Consider the following 21,969-nt stretch of genomic DNA (forward strand, 5'->3'; position numbering starts at 1 on the left):
GTCGACCGCAGGCGGTCGACCGCGTATGGTCTCACGGGTCGAACCGCGCCAGTTGACCGAATCATCAACTCCGAGTGTAAAACGCTTACAGTCATCCGCGGTCGACCGCTTGCGGACAGCCGTCGACCGCCTGCGGTCCCCGCACACCCAGCATCCGTCGACCCGCGCCGGTCGACCGCCACAACACTCCGATTCCGCATCGGTTTGGCTGCACGTTTGCATGTCGACCCGGCCGGTCGACCGCTCAACTCTCGCTCCTGTAATTTTACTGATTATTTTGAATTCTTTAATTCTCCACCTCGGCGAATGTTTCCACCAAAAACTGAGACCGACACCGAGCTCATCCAATAGTCGCGCTCAACAAGTAGAGGCGCAATCTAATACTCGAGCTGAAACACGATCTCCCCCCATCTTGATCAACTGATCAAACCGGCTGCATCTAAAGACTGCCTACGTATCCTCTTGCCCAAGGAATCAAGCCGAACGTAGTTCATATTAATGGCCTCCAAAGGCCTCAGCACTGAAGGATGTTCAAAAGCTTCAAACAATGACCAAATTTCACTCCTGAAACAACTTTGGTCAACATATCTGCAGGGTTGTCATTTGTGTGGACCTTCTCCAATATGACATCTCCATCATCCAAGACGTCCCGTACAAAGTGGAATCTGACGTCGATGTGCTTCGTGCGCGCATGATAAACCTGGTTCTTCGCCAAATAGATAGCTTACATGCTATCACAATATACCCGAATAGTCTCCTGAGCTATCCCCAAGTCCTCCAATAATCCACGCAACCATAAAGCCTCCTTAATAGCTTCAGTAACTGCCATATACTCTGCCTCTGTAGTAGAGAGAGCCACTGTGGACTGAAGCGTGCAATGCCAACATACAGGTGCACCTGCCAATGTAAAAGCATAACCTGACGTAGACCGACGTTTGTCAAGATCTCCAGCATAATCTGAATCCACATATCCAATACAATCCTGCCCATCCTTCTCATCCTTCTAAAATACTAAACCAACATCCACGGTGCCTCGAACATACTGTAGAATCCACTTCACGGCCTCCCGTGACCCTTCCCGGGGTCGTGCATGTATCTCGATAACATGCTCACGGCCTGTGATAAATCTGGCCTCGTAAACACCATCGCATACATCAAGCTACCTACTGCACTGGCATATGGGACATTCGACAAATAATCTCTGTCCTCAACTGAAACAGGTGACATCAACGCTGAAAGCTTGAAGTGGGGAGCCAATGGTGTGCTAACTGCTTTTGCATTTCCATCAAAGCTGAATTTCTTCAACATCTTCTGCAAGTAGCTCTTCTGTGTAAGCTTCAAACTCCCACTCACCCTATCTCTCTCGATCTCCATACCCAATATCTTCTTTGCCTCACCAAGATCCTTCATCTCAAACTCGGATGATAACTCCTCTTTCAGCTTTCGAATAGCGAAGAATTCCTGGAAGCAATAAGCATATCGTCAACATATAAAAGCAAATATATGAGCTCACCATCCTGTAGCTTGTGCATATAAACGCATGGGTCATATGGGCTCCTCGTGTACCCTCGGCCAATCATAAAACCGTCGAATCTCTTATACCACTGTCTTGGTGACTGCTTCAAACCATAAAGAGACTTCTTCAGCTTACAAACCAAATCTTCCTTTCCTGCAGCTTTGAAACCCTGGGGTTGTGTCATGTAGATCTCCTCATCTAATTCACCATGTAGAAATGCTGTCTTCACATCCATCTGGACCAAATCCAAATCCAACTGTGCCACCAACGCCAATAAAATCCGAATCGACGAATGCTTCACAACGGGTGAAAATACCTCATTGTAATCAATGCCCTCAAGCTGTGCATATCCCTGGCAACTAATCTGGCTTTGAACCGAATGTCCCCAATAGAAGATCCCTCCTTCTTCGCATATACCCACTTGCAACCAATAGCTTTCTTACCCTTAGGTAGATGTGCAAGTGCCCAAGTGTCGTTTTTCTGAAGAGACTTCATCTCCTCCTCCATAGCTTCCCTCCACCTGATCAAATCGAGGCTAGAATTTGCCTCCCTGAATGTGGCTGGAACCATATCATCAACGACCTCCACTGATAATGCATATGCGACAATGACATCATTATATCCACTGATAATGCATATGCGACAATGACATCATTATACCTAGCTGGCCGACGAATCTCTCTCCTCGGTATATCTGCTGCAATGGTCCTCTGAACATGACCCTGTTCCTGAGTCCCATGATCCACTGTACCCTCGGTCTGCCCGGCTATCATCTCATCTCCTCCCAGTGTCACCTCTGTAGGAGCCTTAATGGATACAGTGCTCTCTGGAGTAGGTGGAGTCACATCAACCTCCACCTGCTGTGATATCTCTTCTGTCTGGTCTCCCTCCACCTGCTGAGGGGCTCGAGGCCTCATCATGTACGCCTCGTCAAATGTGACATCTCTGCTAATAACTATCTTCTTGTCCTGTGGATCCCATAACTTGAAGCCTTTGACTCCATCCCTAAATCCCACAAAGACTGCTTTCCTCGCTCTCGGATTTAATTTGCCATCACTGACATGATAATAAGCTGGACACCCGAATATCCGAAGCAACTCATAGTCACTAGCCACCGAACCAAACCAACGCTCCAAAGGAGTCTTCCCGTCTATCGCAGTGCACGGCAACCTGTTCACGAGATGGCTCGCATAAACTAACGCCTCGGCTCAAAAAGATCTAGGCAATCCACTCTGCATCATCATACACCGCACCTTCTCCAGCAAGGTACGGTTCAATCTCTCAGCCACCCCGTTCTGTTGCGGTGTCTCTCGAACTGTGAAGTGTCTTTTGATGTCGTGATCCCGACAAAACTGCAGAAACGGATCACTCTTGTACTCTCCGCTGTTATCTGAACGTAGAGTCTTCACCTTTCTACCTGTCTGCAGCTCCACTTTCTTCTTCCACTCCACAAAAATATCCAGGACCTGATGTTTATGCTTCATCGGGTATACCCAATTCCTCCTGGAATAGTCATCAATGAAAGTGACAAAATAGTTGGCCCCCCCCAAGAGATGTGTTCTTGGAAGGACCCCAAACATCTGTGTGAATATAATCCAATGTACCTCGGGTGTTGTGAACAACGGTTCCAAACTTCACTCTAGTCTTCTTCCCAAGTACACAATGCTCACACAACTCTATCTTGCAGGTCTTAGCACCTTTCAATAGCCCCTGTTTTGCCAATGACTGTAGGGACTTATCTCCTGTGTGTCCAAGTCTCATGTGCCATAAGGTAGTAGTGTCCTCCTCTGTAGTAATAGAAGCTGCCAGACCCCCTGTAACTGTCTTACCCTTCAAGTAGTATAGGTTGTTTTCTCTGACACCTCGCATCACCACCATAGAACCCTTCGTGACCTTTACTATAGCATCCTCTAAGATCACTCGATATCCTGCTGCCTCCAAAGTCCCAAGAGAAATGATGTTCTTTGTCAACTGAGGCACGAACCTCACTTCCTTCAATTCCCTCACTACACCATCATGCATCCTGATCCGGACTGAACCAATACCACCAATAGGGCATACATGGTCATTACCCATAAGCACGACATCCCCTCTTTTCAGCTCCTCAAAGCTAGAGAACCACTCCCTCTTAGGGCAGATGTGATATGTAGCTCCCGAATCCATCATCCACTCCGTAGAATCCGCATAGCAAACCAACGGTAAGGCAGGGCATGAATAACCTAAAGAATCTGAATCTGAATGCTCACCAATAGCTTTTGCAACATTCACTTCGGAAGCTTGTGCAGCTTTCCCCTTATTCTTCCCGGCTTTTTCTTTCTACTTTGGGCAGTCAATCTTCCAATGTCCTTCTTCTTTACAATACCGATATTGATTTCTACCAACACTCTTATAGGCACTCCTATTCTTTGACTTTGAGCGATTGAATTGGCGACGGTTTGAATCTCGACCTCGAACTGCTAGTGCATCTCCCGATGCCTTCTCGGAGGGTTCACCATCACTCTTCCTCAACTCATAGTTCACCAAAGCTGAGGTCACCTCCTTGTAGCTAACTGTAGTTCTTCCATTGATCATAGTGAGAACGAACGTACCATAATCATCTTCGGGCAACGAACACAGAAGTAGCATCGCCTTGTCTTCATCCTCAACTATAATATGCTTAGTGAAATTGTTAACATGCTCCCTGATGGAAACTCCCCTCTTCATCTTGAACTGATAAAATCTCTTCTTCAAGTGAAGCCGATTCTCAATGCTCTTCGTCAGATATTTCTCATTGAGTGTTTCCCACATCTTCTTCGCCGACGTCTCGTTTATGACATCATAAATAAGATCCGGCGTCAAGCATGACCTAATAACACCACAAGCTCTACTATTCATCTTTCTCCAAACCTTACCCTCCAACTCAGCGGGTTTCTCTTTTAACTCAAGAGTCTCCTCCAAATTCTGTGCATCCAAAGCATCCATCACCTGACACCTCCACAATCCAAAATTGATCTTGCCATCGAACTTCGGAACATCAATCTTCGTGTTATTGATGCTCAGACTCTGTATCGCCTTTGTTAGAGACGAACCTGACGTGCTTGCATCTCCCATGTTGTCGATCTAGCTCTGATACCAATTGTTGTGCGCGGCGGAAGCTTTCTAGGGCAACACGAACAATAACTCGAACTAAACCACAAACAATATGCAAACCACAATCACAGCAAGAACACACAATTTACGTGGTTCGGCAAGTTGCCTACGTCCACGGGGCAAGGAGGGGGGAGTTCTTTCTACGGTCGACCGCGCAGGTCTCGCGGTCGACCGCGCCGGTCGACCGAATCATCAAACCCGAGAGTAAAAACGCTTACAGTCATCCGCGGTCGACCGCGCCGGTCGACCGCCACACACTCCGATTCCCAGTCGGTTTGGTGCACGTTTGCGGTCGACCGCGCCGGTCGACCGCCAAACTCTCTGCTGAATTTTCTGATTTTTTGTAATTCTTCATTCACAATATTCATATTTTGAAGTTAGTGCTCCAAATCTTTTTACTATTTTGAAATTAGTCCACAAATCTTTCAACTAGCTGCTAATTAAAAAGACTAATTTCAAAACATTTTAAGGATTTGAAGGACTAACTTCAAAATATGGAGATTTGGGGGCTAATATGGGACTAATATGTATAAAATACTCAAATTTTCCTTTCACTAATATAATAAAGAAATTTTATCTTACTAATTAGTTTGTCTGTCCGAAGAAAATTCACATGAAAAATATATTTTACAATTATTTCTTGTAGATTTATACGATGTTTAATATTTAAGAGAGGTGTATTATGTGTAGTAGCCTGAGGTATTTTATTGGATAAAAAATTGTAGTAGCCTGAGATATTTTATTGGATAAAATTTTTTATATAAATTCTAGTTATAAAAAAATTATCCGGTTTTGGTTAATAATAATTTTGTTGAGATATACAAAAAGGTCACTCTTAGGCAAGTACATATGAGAGCGAAAGGGGCAATGAAAATCTGTAAGCAAGGGCTGGAAGCAGGAAAAATGTGCTAAGACAGATTTATCTGGTCCGCATTTGAGTTTTAGCCCCAAAAATAAAATAGAAATAAAATAGAAATAAAATAAAATAAACTAAAAAGGAGAACCCTACGGGTACTGGTGGTATTATCTTTGGGTTACATCTCCAGTCATCATAGAACTAGATCCAAATTGTAGTTTCTTTCATCTTTCATCTCCAGTCATCCATAATTGGGATCTTTGGTTAAATTTGTAAACTAAAATGAAGATAAGCAACACGGTATCCTCGGTTAAATTTGCAACATTTTTTCTAGTCAATGAAAAAGCTTTATTCATTCACGAGATTGTGCATTAAGATTGTATCTAAGGCTCAAGGGAAATGACGTGAGTTACAAAATAACCAAAAAGGAGAAATGATTACAATCTCTCAAGCCATTTTTAGTGCTATCATTAAAATTGCTATTAAGTACAGCAATCAATACAGAAACTTTTTTATCACTTTAACAAGAGCTGCACCATTCTGTTTAGCCTCCGTTAAGTTTTCAATATTTACAAATCTACAAACTAAATTACAGCACAAAAACACTAAATTTTAAAAACTAGATGTTTATTTTACATGAAGGTTTCTTACCAAACTATTCTGCATACCAACATGTATAAAACTTCAGCTTTAATATTACTTACAATCATCAAAGAAAACCTCCCTAACTTACATAGTCTACATACATAGTTCTTGGATCTTCTAAACCCCCGATACTTTCACATCATAGTTTGAGAGTATATGTACATGGAAATAGATTGAAGGTGGAAGTCTTAGGTAGATTTCAGTCTGTCCAACTGAAAATTCCTCTGCAATGTTTCAGGTACAAAATCAAAATAGTGTTCTTGTTAATAATAACAAGAAGAGGAAGACAGCAAGTACTCACCAAGAGCGCATAGATTTCATCGACAAATGGCTGAAGTAGCGATACTAACTTCTTGATATCTCCTTTCAATCCATCGTAATCTTGACCTTCGCTTATAAGCAAGCTGATGAAGATCTCTCTCTCCGGAATGAGCTTCAAACCTACCTGTTCACAAATTTTATGAACTAATTACTTCTAACGAACGCACTTATATCAAGACACGGTGTATTTTTTGTGGAAGTTGTGAGTTGTCCAGCGGGCAAAAGATGAATGTGTGAATTTGATGTGGCAAGTGGGGACTGAGTTGTCCAGCGGGCAAAAGATGAATGTGTGAATTTGATGTGGCAAGTGGGGACCACATGCATTGATGAAAGCGCGTGGAAGGGAATGTGTGAATTTGATGTGGCAAGTGGGGACCACATGCATTGATGAAAGCGCGTGGAAGGGAAGTTCATGTGAACAAGAATTTGTGTGCGAAGAAATTGTTCAGCGGACAAAAGCAAGGCCCACCCGATTAACCAATAGGCTATAAATAGGAACATTGTTTTTTAGCCTAGGTTTTGGTGCATTTGAGGGGGTGGCTGCGGCAGAAGTGCAGAGAAGGAAAAATCGGCTCTCTCTTCTAGGGATTTGTGGGGTTTTTTGTGCAGTTGTTCTAGGGTTCTGTACATCCCCTTTTTGAGAGAGATAATTGTGTGAGGGGTTTGAGAGATTGTGTGAGGGTTTAGATTGAGAGATTGTAAACCCTATTTGTATTCTCTTTCACTCTATTAGTAGATCCCCCTCCTTGCCCCGTGGACGTAGGCAGTTTGCCGAACCACGTAAAATTGGTTTGTTTGAGTTTGTGGCCATTGTAATAGTTTTTAGGATCCCTCGACGCGCAGTCCTAGAGCTGACGAGAGGAAGAGCTAATATCCCACTTTGATGGGATATTAGGCTTCAGATTCTTGTTCCCTTTGAGAAACAAGAATTCTTATCGATCTTTCTCTCTTATTGTGCACCAGAAACTCTGCCGAAATTTCCGCTGCGCACAACAAGTGGTATCAGAGCCCAGATTCCAGATCTAGGGTTTGGTTGGAGGAGTAGATCAAATTGGAGGCCCGTTTAGGACTTCGTTGGTGATAAAGGTGGGATCTTTTGGTAAAGACTCTATCTTTTAGTTTTCAGATAAAATTGCTTAAAATGGATAAACATCAAGTTTTATTTGCAATGTCGATATCAGTTTCTTTGGAGAAACGAGTGTGAATCATATATGAATCTACTATCAACTTATGTTGCTATGATATCAGGCTTTGCTCCCTAATTTGCCAAGACTTACTGATCCGTGTAAATGAAATGTACGTGAATAGAAATATATTTAGTTACTTAAATCTGCTGGAAAGAAAGAGAGCTCAATATAAAGGTTAGCATTTTGAGATCGCCCAAGAGTGTTAATTTGTTGAAGGATGCTCATTGGTAACCTGATCGAAGAAGACTTGAAATTAATTGAAAGTTTGCTTTTTTTCCATTTAATCACTTATTTCCCTGCCAATAATTGTTCAAGGCTGCTGATGTTAGTAACTGTGTTTCTCCTGATATTTTTCGGAATATAAGAGTGGATGATTTGTTACCCTGTAAGCAGCACTTGAGATCCAACCGTGCCAAGGCTGCAGAGTGCTCTTATATGCTTCCTCAACAACTTGTTCTAGGCTCAGCTCAGCTCCCTTCTCTAACCTCTGCAGTACTTCCAGGCTAAAACAAATTGATCTGATTCAAATAAACACTAGCGCAAATTAGGACAAGTACAAAATAAATTTTCACCCAAAAAAAAACCACAATAACAAGAAGAAGAAAACTTGTATCTCTATAAATTGAATTGATGCGTTTCAATACCTAGCTAACCAAACCACGGCTTTGGAATAGCTTCCAGGCTTTCTGCTTGTCCCGTCGCGCGTCTCTTTCTTTAGTATCTCTTCTAAGCTGAAGTATATAGAGGGATCTGATACGTATACTTCTTCCACGCTCTGCAAGATTGTTTATATGTTGTATGAAAAGTTTAATATGGCATCTATGGCATTAGATGAGAAGGTATAAGCATTGAATCTCCACTTGAGTCGGATTCCATAGAGTCCAACTCGATTCCAGTTTAAATTACTAATGAAGACAGTATTTGAACATAATACGTCCATAAAAAAACAGATCACAAAGTCCTGAATTAGATTACGCGATGACATATACGTCCACCCCGCCTTGAGTCAGTAAGACAATAATAGAACATTCAAAGTCTCATCCATCTATGGATTCTGATCCCTATTTGTTGGTTATAAAGGTTCCAAAGCAGAAATGGCTACACTAAATCTCTTTGAACCCTATTCGAGCCACTAATCTATATATATTAGCCATATATCCAACTTATTGTTTGTCAATGTAGAACAATATCTCACCGCATTGCTTTGACAGAGCAAAGTCTTGCTTAAACTGAATGGATATGAGACGCTCCTAATAACCATATACTCAGTGTCTTATGCAGATTAAATGTCCTTAAACACGTGATGAAAAGTTATTTTGCAGTCAGTCTTTGTAGAGTTATTGTTATGGTCCCCATGAGCTTTATGTTTGCATCGTCATCGAAGTTTCGAGCTTCTTGTCCTTCTCGTCGTAAAGGATGCATTTCCATCATCAGAACTTTTTCGACTCGTGTAAGTGTAGTCTCATAATGGAATAAGTTAGAAAAATGATGTACTCAAGTACAGAGTGGTGAATACCAAATTAGCTAAAATTGTGGGTTAATTTGTTTCCTAGCCTCTATTTGAGGCTCATTTACTCAAAGATTGAGAATAATTTTACCCGATAAAGTACATTAGGGCTCAGTTGTTGGGAGAATGACCAGGGTCAACTCAGATCATTAGCCAAGACTATGAAAGATCCTACTGATGATGGTAGCCGTGTCTTGCTTCACAACTATCGGCTTTAGACAAAGTCATGTTGACTAAGATATTGTTAGCACACACATGATAGGAGATTCTAGATGGTGGCCATGTTGTTGTCCCCATTATTGCTGATCTAGACCGGAGCTAGTAGCTCATGGATGATGAATAATGCTTCAGAAAGAATCCATGCGGCTCAACATGAGTCCTTGTATTGTATCAGCTCTGTTAACACCATGGAAAGACGACACCTAACACATATGCATCGACAACCAAGGCATCAATTAGCTCATTATGAAGCATCACTTTCCGATATCTTGTCTTGATGACATGTTGGTCAACTTAGAAGGTACTAAGGTCTTCTCCAAAATACACCAGAAGAGTGGATAGCACCACATATGTTTTTTTCCTCCTTGTAAATGAAAAATATCTTTATTCATTCACCAAATATGGATTTTTATAGTGCATCATCATACTCAGGTGGAGAACCTGTGAATACAAGAGAAGAACAAAAGGAGAATATTTCACGAGGACATATTGATTAATAAGCTCATAGCTGAGGTAACAAATTCAACAAGAATTCGACTATGGAGGTTGTTTAGACAAATTCCCCATGATAAGCTAATATCAATCACACCAGAGCACGAAAATTATCAAGAACACACGAACACAATGATATACGTGGTCCAGCTTGTAGTCTACGTCCACGGGCGAAGGAGGAGAAAAGCTTTATTAATTGTGAGGAATACAAAGTGGAATCTCTCAATCTCTCAATCCCAAATCACACCCCAAAAGCCTAATACAACTCTCAACTAAAGAAACAAAAGAGAAGAATATCAAATAGGCTTCACAAAAGAACTCTCTCTTCTTGATTGGTGCTCTAAAGATTGATGATTATTATTGGCTTGAAAGACTGTTCTTGTATAGCCTTGAAGATCCCAACTCCTTGCTCTCTAAGGAATAATAGTTCTAATAGGAATAAAAGTCCACATATCCTAAAACCCAACAAGAGTCCAAGTAGAAATAAACCTCTAATATGATTGGTTGTGTAAAGTCTAGTGTAAGTAGGACTCTTGATCAAACAAACCAAGCTGAAAAGGAACTCCCAAAGCAATATAGATTTGAGTATTTGAAGCAACCTATAACAAATCTTCACATTGACTCAAATGCGTAGAAAATTCCTCACTCCAAAATAAGCTAATTAACTTACTCAACCTTCTCTAATATCCCCGCAGGGTATCTAAGTACGACACATATCAATCAAGTCCAAGCCTGGCTTCAACTTGCTCAAAAGAGGCTTCCTCAACAAATCGACTGAATTGTCCGTACGACGACCGTAAATATTAGCAAAGTCATCACCTTAAGTATCTCCTGGATAGCTGAAGGGCACAAAATTGCCAACTGACAATGCATAAGCTAATGTATCTCCATATCTTCGCGGTGGTCGGTTATCTCATCTAGACCGATCTCTAGCAATAGTATATTATCGCTCTTCCTACAACTGCTGATGTGCTTCATCTACTTGAACGAGATCTGGCTGATGAACTCCTGTAGTGTTATCCTCCTAAAGAGCTGAATAATGAATTTTTAACTCCACCTTATGTCATGTAGTGTGTGCATTATCAACAACTGAAACCGATGATCGTTTCTTGTGGAACATAGCAGATTCATCAAAAGTAACATTATGACTTATAACAATCTTAGGAGACTTCGAATCACGATACCACAACCTAAAACCCTTAACACCAGATGCATGATGCATAACCTAGGAATATGTACTTCTTTGCTCGCTTTCCTTGACTAACATGCGTATATGCAAGGTAACCAAATATTCTAAGATTAGAATAATCCGCAGGCTTACAGGACCAAACCCCATCTGGAGTTTTACAACTAATAGCAGTAGATGACGACCGATTCACTAAGTAACAAGTTGTATTCACTACTTCTGCCCAATATTCCTTGCCTAAACCTGCATTGAACATCATACAACGAGCTTTCTCTAATAGGGTTCTGTACATATGTTTTGCCACTCCATTCTGTTGTAGCGTGCGAGGGACTGTATGATGTCTAACGATTCCCTCCTTCTTGCATAACTCATTAAATTCTCCTCCACAAAACTCAATGCCATTATCAGTTCTAAGCCTCTTAATCAGCCTCCCAATCTACTTCTCAATCAAAGACTTCCACTGATTTCAATAAGTTCTCTTTGACGTTCTTCGTGTCAATAGAATCTCCACCGTGAATCATAGTATCCCTGAAGTGTTTGTAGGAAGGTGGCAAAGAACATAATAACAATAAGGCTTGATCTTCGTCATCAATCTTAACATTAACCTTACTCAAATCTATAATCACAGAATTAAATTCAGTAATATGAGATTTGACAGGTGTACCTTTTAACATCTGAAGTGTGTATAAATGCTGCCTCAAGAGGAGGCGCTTAGTGAGCGACTTTGTCAAATACAAATTTTCCAAATTAGACCATAAATCAACAAATGTCTTCTCCATAAGAACTTCTTGCAAGACTTTATTTGTCAAACATAACTGAATCGCTATGAGAGCTATATCATCCAACTCGTTCCAATCTTTCTCTGTCATAGTAGCCGGTTTCTTCGACTTCCTGAACAAAGCCTTCTTCAATCCACTCTATGTAAACATGGCGATCATCCTAACTTGCCAAAGGCTAAAACTGATGTTGTCATCAAACTTCTCGATATCCCACTTCATAGTAGTTATTGTTATCTTCTCGTCCGATCGATAGCTAAGAGCTCTGATACCAATTTCTTATGACAAATTCCCCAGGATAAGCTAATATCAATCACACAAGAGCAAGAAAAATACCAAGAACACATGAACGCAAAGATATACATGGTTCGGCTTGTAAACTACGTTCACGAGCGAAGGAGGAGAAAATATTTATTAATTGTGAGTAATACAAAGTGAAATCTCTCAATCCCAAATCATACCCCAAAAGTCTAATACAACTCTCAACTAAAGAAACAAAAGAGAAGAATATCAAATAGGCTTCACAAAATAACTCTCTCTTCTTGATTGGTGCTCTAAAGATTGATGATTATTGTTGGCTTGAAAGACTGTTCTTATATAGGCTTGAAGATCCCAACTCCTTGTTGTCTAAGGAATAAGAGTTCTAATAGGAATAGAAGTCAACATGTCCTAAAACCCAACAAGTATCCAAGTAGAATAAACCTCTAATATGATTTTCTGTACAAAGTCTAATGTAAGTAGGACTCTTGATCAAAACAAATCAAGCTGAAAAGGAACTCCCAAAGCAATATGGATTTTAGTATTTGAGGCAACCTATAACAGAGGGTAATGGTGAGGATCGCAACTTTTATGGCTCCAAAGACCTCCTCACTTGATTTCTTCTTCCCAAATCAAATAAACAGAAACAGATAGAACCAACATCTTTACCAACTAATTTTAGTCTTTGCCTTTCTGATAATGAGAATACTAGTTAAAAATCAAGGACCTATTTGCACGACCTCCATCTAATTCAAATTTACTCCATGACTCTGTTCCAAATTGAGAAAGAAAATTAGCATTCAAAGAAGAGGTGAGAGTGGCTTTCCATAGTTCCAACAGAGCAAAGGACGTGAGAGTTGACATTAATCATTCTCATATGGAACATCCTTTCTTGGTTAAGAAGTGTAGCTTGAATCGCAAGCCAAAGGGTAAAAGAGTGCTTTCATTACACACTCGAGAGAACCCAATATAGTCCGAGACCAAGAAACAATAAGAAGGTTTGGATAAAATCTTGAAAGAGTAAAGCGTGTTTATAATTTAGAATTACAGTAGTTGGCATGCCGCAGCGATTGCAATGAGATTCTTCAATTTATCAAACTGAGCCACAACAAGATCTCTCACCTTAAGGATGGCCTTTCACATCCACCAGTCATAAACCTTCACCAGCTTTGTATTTGGGTGGGTGACAAATAGAAGACTATGTTTAAGATATACAATGGGCTCTACGAATAGATGGTGATGCAATGTGGCTTGTCCAACGCCCCGAGCATGTTATACACCATATTTTGTAACCTTTCTTGGAGACACATCTGTAGGATTCGAAAAGCATGTTCACCGTGATAAGACAATAACTTTTTGCACACCAGAAGAAGTTTCACATCTGAAGTTCATTGTCTCTATAGACGTGGTGGAGGCTCATCCGTCTAAGGTGCAAGAAGTGCAAGACTAGATTGCTCTAAGGAACATCCATAATGCTTGCAACTTCCTTGGTATGGCATCTTTCTATTGATGATTCATGCTGAATTTTAGCTACTGGCTAAAATCAATTACGTATTTGTAGGCGTTAAAAATTGCCTGTAGGTTCCCGCACACAGCTCAAGATAAAGAGAAGACGAAAAACGTCGATATCCAACTTAAAGAGGATCATCTGATGCCAAAGCAAAGTGATGAAGCGACAAAGCATCAACAAGATTTAGAATGCATGATTCGGGAAGAAAATGGATGCACGAGTATGAAGAGCTGTAATTTCTACCATGATGCATTCCGAATCCAAAAAATCTCAAAATCCAAAAGTTATAGGATTTTCCGTCATCTTTCTAATGCAACTTGAATCACCTTATTCTGAGGTCGAATGAAGGAATTAGAGCCAAATTGCCGAAGGCAATACAAATTGTCTCGCACATGTGAGAGACACCCCTAACTGTTTCGCACAGAATGATGCCCCGAGACGCGTTTTTGAAGGTTTTCAATTAGTTTTGACAGTTTCGGAGCCTCCTTAACTACCTTGAGGCTATCCTCAAATGTGTGAGAGCTGTTATTAACTGAATATAAGGCTAAATCATGAATTTTTATCTATTTTCTTCTCCAATCATGCATTCTAAATCTTGTTGTTTATTCGTCACTTCATCACTTCGCTTTAGCATCAGATGATCCTCTTTGACTTGGATATCGATGTTCTTCATCTTCTCTTCATCTCGAGCTGTGTGCAGGAACCTACATATAATTTTTAACACCTACAAATACGCACTCCAAAGTTTTTAGCCTCCTCAGCATTTTATCTAGGAGTCTGGAATACTTTGGATAAGATAGGCCATGTTTTTAATCTTTTGTGAAAAGGACCTATGAATGGCTTTAGTCCTTTGACTTATTCGGCTTTCAACTTACTCAATATTTTGTCGAGTAGTTTGAAATACTTCTGGTGCTGCGTTTATCGCTTGACCATCGTCGAAATCTTAATCTAAAAGTGGTGCATTGATACTTAAATTAGCTCGTTTTGTTGAGTCGATGTTGAACTGATCATTTTCGTCGGGAGTTTATATCTGAATTGCATTTAAACTCAGTGTGTGGGAAATAGAATTATCCTAAGCCTAATTTTGGCAAGATTTGTCGGGCGTTGACTTCCACAGCAGCATAAACACAGTTTATACTCGTACGTAGCTAGAGTTTACACAGTTTAAGCTCTTAAGGCGTTAGAGTGTGACGGAGCAGTTTATACTCGTATACTTCTTGGAGTTTGGGAAAAACAAGCTGAGAATGCATCGGACACTCACCAGGTTGAGCTCTTTGTGCGAGATTTGATTGTAGGACCAGCCGTTGGTGCTGATACAACTACTATCTCTGAAGCTATCTCAGTTGCTCGAGTCACGAGACCAACTAATAAAGTTGGTTTGTCAGTGACTATTAAAGCAATGTTATGGAGGACGAGGTTACCAAGGCTTTGACTACCACTGCAGACTCTATAAAAGTTGAGAGCGAATCTGTCGTCGCGAGCTGCTTGTTATAGGATTTTTGGCAAATCCTCAACCATCAATGGATTTCATGAGCCTTTACCGACTACCATTTGAGTCGGGTTAGCACGTAGATTGTCTAAGTTCATTCTACATGTAACGTTGTGCTAAAAGAATGAACTCTCGTAGACTTAATTATACAACGTTGAATATGTAGGCTACATGTATTAGATGTATGCTTATCTCTAATAAGGGATCGACATAAAATCCCCCATGCATAAAAGGTATGGATTCAGAGATCATTAATTTAATAATAATCACTAGCAACAACATCGACTATGTAGGCTTTATCATTTTTACAGGAACAGACCACCCGACAACATATGTTAGATGTAGACTTATCTCTAATAAGGGTGTTGAGAAAATTGTGTCTTTTCTTGGGGTAAAGACGAACCCTGTTTTATTTTCTCTTGGGGCAAAAACGAATTTAGTGCTGGAGAGGAAAAATTTTATAGTCTATCTCCTACTACAAAAGAAACTCAGAGTGGGATCTCCAATTCGAGAATCTAAAAGGTGAAACTAAAAGTGAGATTTTTACTCCGAGAATCAAAAAAAAATTCAGATAACCCTAACTGTCAGAAGGTTTGATTACCCAATCTGAAGGTGGATTTCTTATTTATTGAGAGGGAATTCTAGTTTTGGCCCTAATTGTAGGAATGTTTGACCAAGTGGGAGGTTCGAGACGACCCTAACTGTAGAAAGGTTTGATCGCTCGATTTAAAAATAGACCTCTCATTCATGGAAGGAATCGAGAGGAAATTTTGTCTTTGGTCCTAACTGTAGGAAGGTTTGACCAAGAAACATTGGGAGTGGAGATAGAAATAAAAGTAGGAATGTTGACTTGTACAAATCACTCAGTGGGTGTTTTTGGTATCAAGTAGCAAGAACTTGACACGAAGGGGGTTTGATAATCGCCATAGATCGGCAGATTAAAATTTTGAGTGTCGTGTCAGGACTTCAACAATGGGAGTGTTAAAGGCTAGACACAGTGGGAGTTTGAAGGGTTTTAACCATGAAGAATTTTGATGGACCCACCGTCAGTTAATTTGATCAGTAAGGGGTTTTGTGGTGGAGGACCGTGAATCATCAAGCACTATACAATTACACCGTAGGAGTTTTGTGAGGGAAGATTGACCCGATGAAGTCATTGAATCTCATCTCGACAAAAGAGTGCTCGAAAAGTCCTAATGAGAGGGTTTTAATCATCTTTAAAATGATTAAATAGTCACAGTGGGAGATTCTTAATTATTTTTTTATCATGATTAAGAATGAATTATTCAGATGACTAGTTTTTATCTGGAATAATCAGCTTATTTTGGGTTATCCTTAAGAATACCATGCGTAGTATTCTCCAGGAACTTCCTATTGGTGGGAAACGCTACAACGGAATCAAACCTTGGTTCGTGAATTTGTATTCTCCTCGAACTTCGTATCGACCCCTAGCCTTTTTGGAGAAACTGAGTTTAATGAGGAGCGTATTATTTTCAGCCATGTTGTTGGGTTATCCTTAAGAACACCATGAGTAGTATTCTCTAGGAACTTCCTATTGTTAGAAATAAGGGAAGCAGTTTAACCTCGTATACCCGTCAGAGGAACATGAAAAAGCAGTTTATACTCGTGTACTCATTGAAGTTTGGGAGAAGCAGTTTATACTCGTATACTCATCGGAATCTTCATCGTTCTTATTTGGCTTGTTTTGTCGTTATGATACCGGCGTCAACTAAGACTTGGATGCTATTTTTGAGGACAAAACACGTCTTAGTGGGATGATGGATCCTCCTATGATATGCACAGTATTTTGGGTCTGAAGTCATGTTAGCTTCCTCCTAATTTGGAATAGGTGGCTGTTTGTGGGAAAATTAGAGGAATAATTATGAGAAATGTATTTAATTTTATTCTCTCTAATTGATTTAGATAAAAAATGGTTTACAATTCTCTCAAAGTAATCTCTCTCTAACAGGCTTAGAAAAAGAAATTACAAATATTCTTAATCAGAATCCTGATTTACAAACGAGAAGAGGATCGACAGAGATCCTCCCATTTGTTTAAAACTAGGTTCTTCACGATAGCGATGAGATGTCTCTCTCGAAACTCGCGTTGAGTTTGCTTCTCATTGACGATCCGAATGCCTCGCTAGATTGAAGTGCATCAAACTTGCATGGCAAGTATAAAAATAACTCTAAACGAGTTTCAGACCTCAAAACGAGTTTAAACTCTGTAACAGAGTTGATTTGAACCGAAAATCGGTTTTAAAGCCAAGATCTAAGCTCCAAGATCTCTGTTGGTGATGATGAAAACTCTTTAAGGATGAATGCCGATCTCCTTTTAGATTTTTCGATCTCCAAAAGATTCCTTTTTGCTGCTAAAAAGATGATGAATTGGAGATCCTAAACTCAGTTGAGTTTTCCGCTATTTATAGGGGATTAAGGGGTGTAACCGCCCCCTTAAATCTCTCCTTAATGGGTTGTAACTGACTCCATTTCATGGAAAATGATTTTGAAACCGTTCAAGGGTTTAAGGGGTGTAATCGCCCCCTAAATTCTCTCCATAATGGGGGTGTAACCAACCCTATTAAGTGGAGATACAGTTTTAAAAACGTTTAGGTTCTGTTTGAGCCAGTCAAACACTGAAAGTGGCATTCTTGGAATTGTAACTTGAGTCTGAAAACGCCGTGTTCGCACATCGTTGTAAATTTAAAACACAAAAATAAACTCTGCGTTTTGAAATTTAAAGAGATAGTTGACTTCTAATCTCTTTCATTAGGGGATTAGCAGAGATCATCATTTTATAATATCCATCTTAGCTCCTTAAAATGTGGGAGTTGTCTGATTGTAACTCCTGAAGTTGTCTGTGAATACTGCTAAATCAGAGTTTCCATCAATTGTCGTGAAGGTCGTCGAATTATAAATTTCTCAATCAACATGAAAATCTTCTAATTGTAGCCTTCATTTGTTGATTTGATTGTGGAATTGTTATTATGAAATTCATCAAATTATAACTGCCATTATTGGTGTTTGATGATCAGCTATCTTTAATGATTTATAAACAGCCTACAAAACCCCCTCTAAAGTTTTCGAAAGTTCGCGGATGACTAGAATGAATTTTCAGAATGATTTCGATACCCAAATTGAATTTTCGTTTAATCTCTCATCTGTGCACTGTTCATCTTCTCTAGTCATCAGCACCATTGGCACCCAAGAAGAAAACTACCTCGAAATCCAAGATAGCTGTTGCCGCGGCTGAGAAATCATCTTCGGCTTTGACTGTCGGCGTCCCTCTCATCGGTGGTGAGTGCCGACTTTCGTGGCTGTAAAACTTGCTTCGACAAGTTCTGATCTTTGCACAATGAGGAAACTCGTTGTGATGTTGTAACGAAGAGTTCGAATTCTACGTTTAAAATTTTAAAACATAGGGTTGAACTCCGCGTTTGATTTTTTGAACCGTAGGTTTCAACTCTGCGTTTGAATTTTTAAAACGCAGGTTTGAACTCTATGTTTGACTTTTTGAAACGCAGGTTTGAACTCTGCATTTGACTTTTTGAAACACAGGTTTGAACTCTGTGTTTGAGATGTTGATTCCTTATCATAAAGGAGTTGTTCTCTGCACCCGCTTTGAAGGCATCTTGGTTGAAGGGATTTGCCACGCTGGACCTATGTGAGGATGAGCTTTGAAGAGAAACTATAGTGACGGTACAAACTACTCATGAGCAGAATCTCTCAAAAGTCACAACACGGCTCATATCCATTCAACTGATGGGCTCGTAAACATTCATCAGATTTTTTTAGCAAACTCTCAGCCATCAACAGATTTCATAAGTCTTTACCGACTACTATTTGAGTCAGGCTAACCTGAGGATTGTCTAAGATCGTTCCACATGTAACATTATGCTAAAAGAATGAACTCTCTTAGACTTAGTGCTGTGATGCCGAATACATAGACTTGGTCAATTTCACGGGAATGGAGTACCCAGCAACACGTGTTAGGCATAGATTTATCTATAATTAGGGATCGAGATAAAGTTCCCCAGATGTGGATTCTGGTGTCTTTTTCATGGCAAATGACTAATCAGCAACGCGTGTTAGGCGTAGACTTATCTCTAATTATGGATCAAGATAAAGTCTCCCATACGTGTAAGGCATGAATTTCGACGTTATTAATAACAATCTGCCATGATATTGAATACATAGGTTTTGCTATTTTCACAGGAATGCGCTACCCGATAGCATGTGTTAGATGCAGACTTATCTCTATTTAGGGATAGAGATAAAGTCTTCCAGACGTGGATTCTGGTGTCTTTTTTGTGGCAAAAGACTAACCGGTAATGCGTGTTAGGCGTAAACTTATCTCTAATTAGGAAATAAGATAAAATACCCCATGCATGAAAGACCTAGATTTTAGCATTATTAATAACAACCTGCCATGATATTGAATACGTGGGTTTTGCCATTTTCACGAGAATGTGCTACCCGGTAGCATGTGTTAGATGTAGACTTATCTCTATTTAAGGATTAAAGTAAAGTTCTCCAGACGTGGATTCTAGTATCTTTTTCGCGTCAAAAGATTAACCGGCAACGCGTGTTAGGCGTAGGCTTATCTCTATTTAGGGATCGAGATAAATTCCCCCATGCATGAAAGACATGGATTTTGGTGCTACGATGTTAAATATGTAGGCTTTGTCGCTCTTTCTTCCAGTGTTATGTTTTAACTTGAAACACTAAAAAAAAGTTAGAAGTGCTAGAGGTGTAGTATTAACTTGGCATGAATTTTCACTTAGAGTGAACTTCAAAACCTTTCTTCATTATCACTAGGATAATTCTAGAAAATCTTTAATCCGCTGGGGAGTTTATAATAAAAACTTACTATTTTTATTGAAAAAGAATTAATAAGTTTATTGGGGGGGTTGACTGTTAGAAGTGCGATGTTAACTTAATAGTATTTTATGGGCCTATCGTTCTATTGACGAGAGTTGATAAGTTGATTTGGTCATCAGAGATGTGATGTTACCTTTGACGGGTTCGTGGACCTATCGCTATATTAAAGAGAGTCGAAAAGTTAATTGTCAGAGGTGTTTTGTTAACGTGACAGGAGTTTGTTGCGATCGGAATAACTTTGAGGACCTATCGCTCTATTGGAGAGAGTCGATAAGTTAATTTTATCAGAGTTGTGATATTAACGTGATAGGAATTAGTTACGATCGGACCAACTTTGTGGACTTATCATCCTATTGAAGAGGATTAATAAGTGGATTGTCAGAGAAGTGATATTAATATGACAGGAGTTTGTTACGATCGGAGCAACTTTGTGGACTTATCATCCTATTAAAAAGGATTGATAAGTGGATTGTCAGAGGTGTGAAATTAACATGACATGAGTTTGTTGTGATCTAAGCAACTTTGTGGACTTACCGCTCTATTGGAGAGAGTCAATAAGTTGATTTTGTCTGAGGTTTGATATTAACGTGATATGAATGATTGTCAGAGGTATGATATTAACATGACAGGAATTTATACTTGTGATTTGAGCAAGATTTGAAGACCTAGCATCTTGATGGGGAAGATTTTGATTTTGAGTAATTTTGAGAACTTATCATCCTATTGAAGAAAATTGATAAGTTGATTGTCAGAAGTGTATTATTAATGTGATAAATTAGGAGTGATGCAAACTGAATTCATACTCCGTGAGGATGATGATTGTCAGAAGTATAATGTTAACTCGACGATGTGAAAGATTCATTACTCTTAACCCAGTGGATTTTAAGTAACCAACCCCCAGTCTTGATTAAAACTTAACAGGGGAAGAAGTTTGCAGTTGACAGAGGTGTCTTTTTGGACATGATAGCTTAGAAAATTTATTACTTATAATCTAGTGGACCACAAATAAACCAACCCCTATTCTTAAACAAGTGCAAGGGGAAAAAGGGGTAGACAAAGCACATCGTGTAGTGGGCCACTATTCGTCAAGTCGTTTAGTGATATTAGAGTATAACGACTATGATTGGAATACGTCACATAGCAGACCGTTATCTGAAGAGTTTGGCTATCAGAGGTAACTGTTATCATGATAGCTTTGTGGATCCGCCATCCTATTGAAGATGATTGGCTTCAGTGGCCGTAGTATCTTCTACTTCTGGCTGAGAAGATTGGGTTTGGTCCCGTTGCTCAGGTTGATTCTTCTTACATTGTTCTTCAGCTTTGACCCTTGCAATAATTTTTTGAGCATGTTCGCCTTGAGAGATTAGTTGTCTCTAGGAACGATATTCTGCAACCCTCATTTGTTCTAGAAGGTTGGTCTATAAGTTGTGTCAATAGGTCTCTACTAAGGTTGGTCTACAACTCGAAAAGTCATGCTTCGAAACCTCTTTACGAAGGCTTTGACGGGCTCCCTCTTCTTCTTCTTAGTGGCGAATAGGGTATGGATAGAGACTTTTGTATCCTCTTCAAAAAATCTTGACAGGAAGAGTCTCTCTAGATCCGCCCACTTTTGGATACATCCGGTAGGTTTCCTGAACCATTCAAAGGTAACTTCCTTGAGGGTGCCAATGAACTTCGAGCTCGTATGGCATCATTTGATATCACATTCCCAGTCTATGACTTGAAATAATAGATATGTTGATTCGGTGATCCTATGCCGTTAAAAGTTTGTAGCATCGGGACCTCAAACTTTAGAGGATAAGGGACTGCATCTCATTCGGCAGGATAAGGCCTAGCAACACCCCTGTCTTAGAGCCGCTTCTGTTAGCAATTGTATTGAGGCGGGCTTCTAATTCTTCTATTTTGGTAGATTAGAGATTCTGCTCATTCTTAGTCTCTCTTCCTTCATCAGAGAAAGATTCCAGGTTATGAGCTTCTTGGTCAGAAGTAGCATCATCA

General features: G+C 39.9%; 1 protein-coding gene across 2 annotated transcripts in view; it reads right to left on the reverse strand.

Annotated features, from left to right (window-relative positions):
* Window positions 6,091-21,969, reverse strand: part of LOC109844177 (glycolipid transfer protein 3-like) — a 22,054-nt gene continuing 6,175 nt past the window's right edge. For both annotated transcript variants that reach the window (XM_020413138.1, XM_020413137.1), the window contains exons 3-6: window positions 8,299-8,429; window positions 8,037-8,172; window positions 6,448-6,591; window positions 6,091-6,370 (exon numbers count right to left, since the gene is read on the reverse strand). In XM_020413138.1, the coding sequence (XP_020268727.1) occupies window positions 6,335-6,370; window positions 6,448-6,591; window positions 8,037-8,172; window positions 8,299-8,429 (447 nt within the window). In that variant the 3' untranslated portion in view covers window positions 6,091-6,334. The remainder of the gene's footprint in view (window positions 6,371-6,447; window positions 6,592-8,036; window positions 8,173-8,298; window positions 8,430-21,969) is intronic.

This window comes from Asparagus officinalis, chromosome 6 (genome assembly GCF_001876935.1).
Source record: "Asparagus officinalis chromosome 6, Aspof.V1, whole genome shotgun sequence".
NCBI classification, from domain to species: domain Eukaryota; kingdom Viridiplantae; phylum Streptophyta; class Magnoliopsida; order Asparagales; family Asparagaceae; genus Asparagus; species Asparagus officinalis.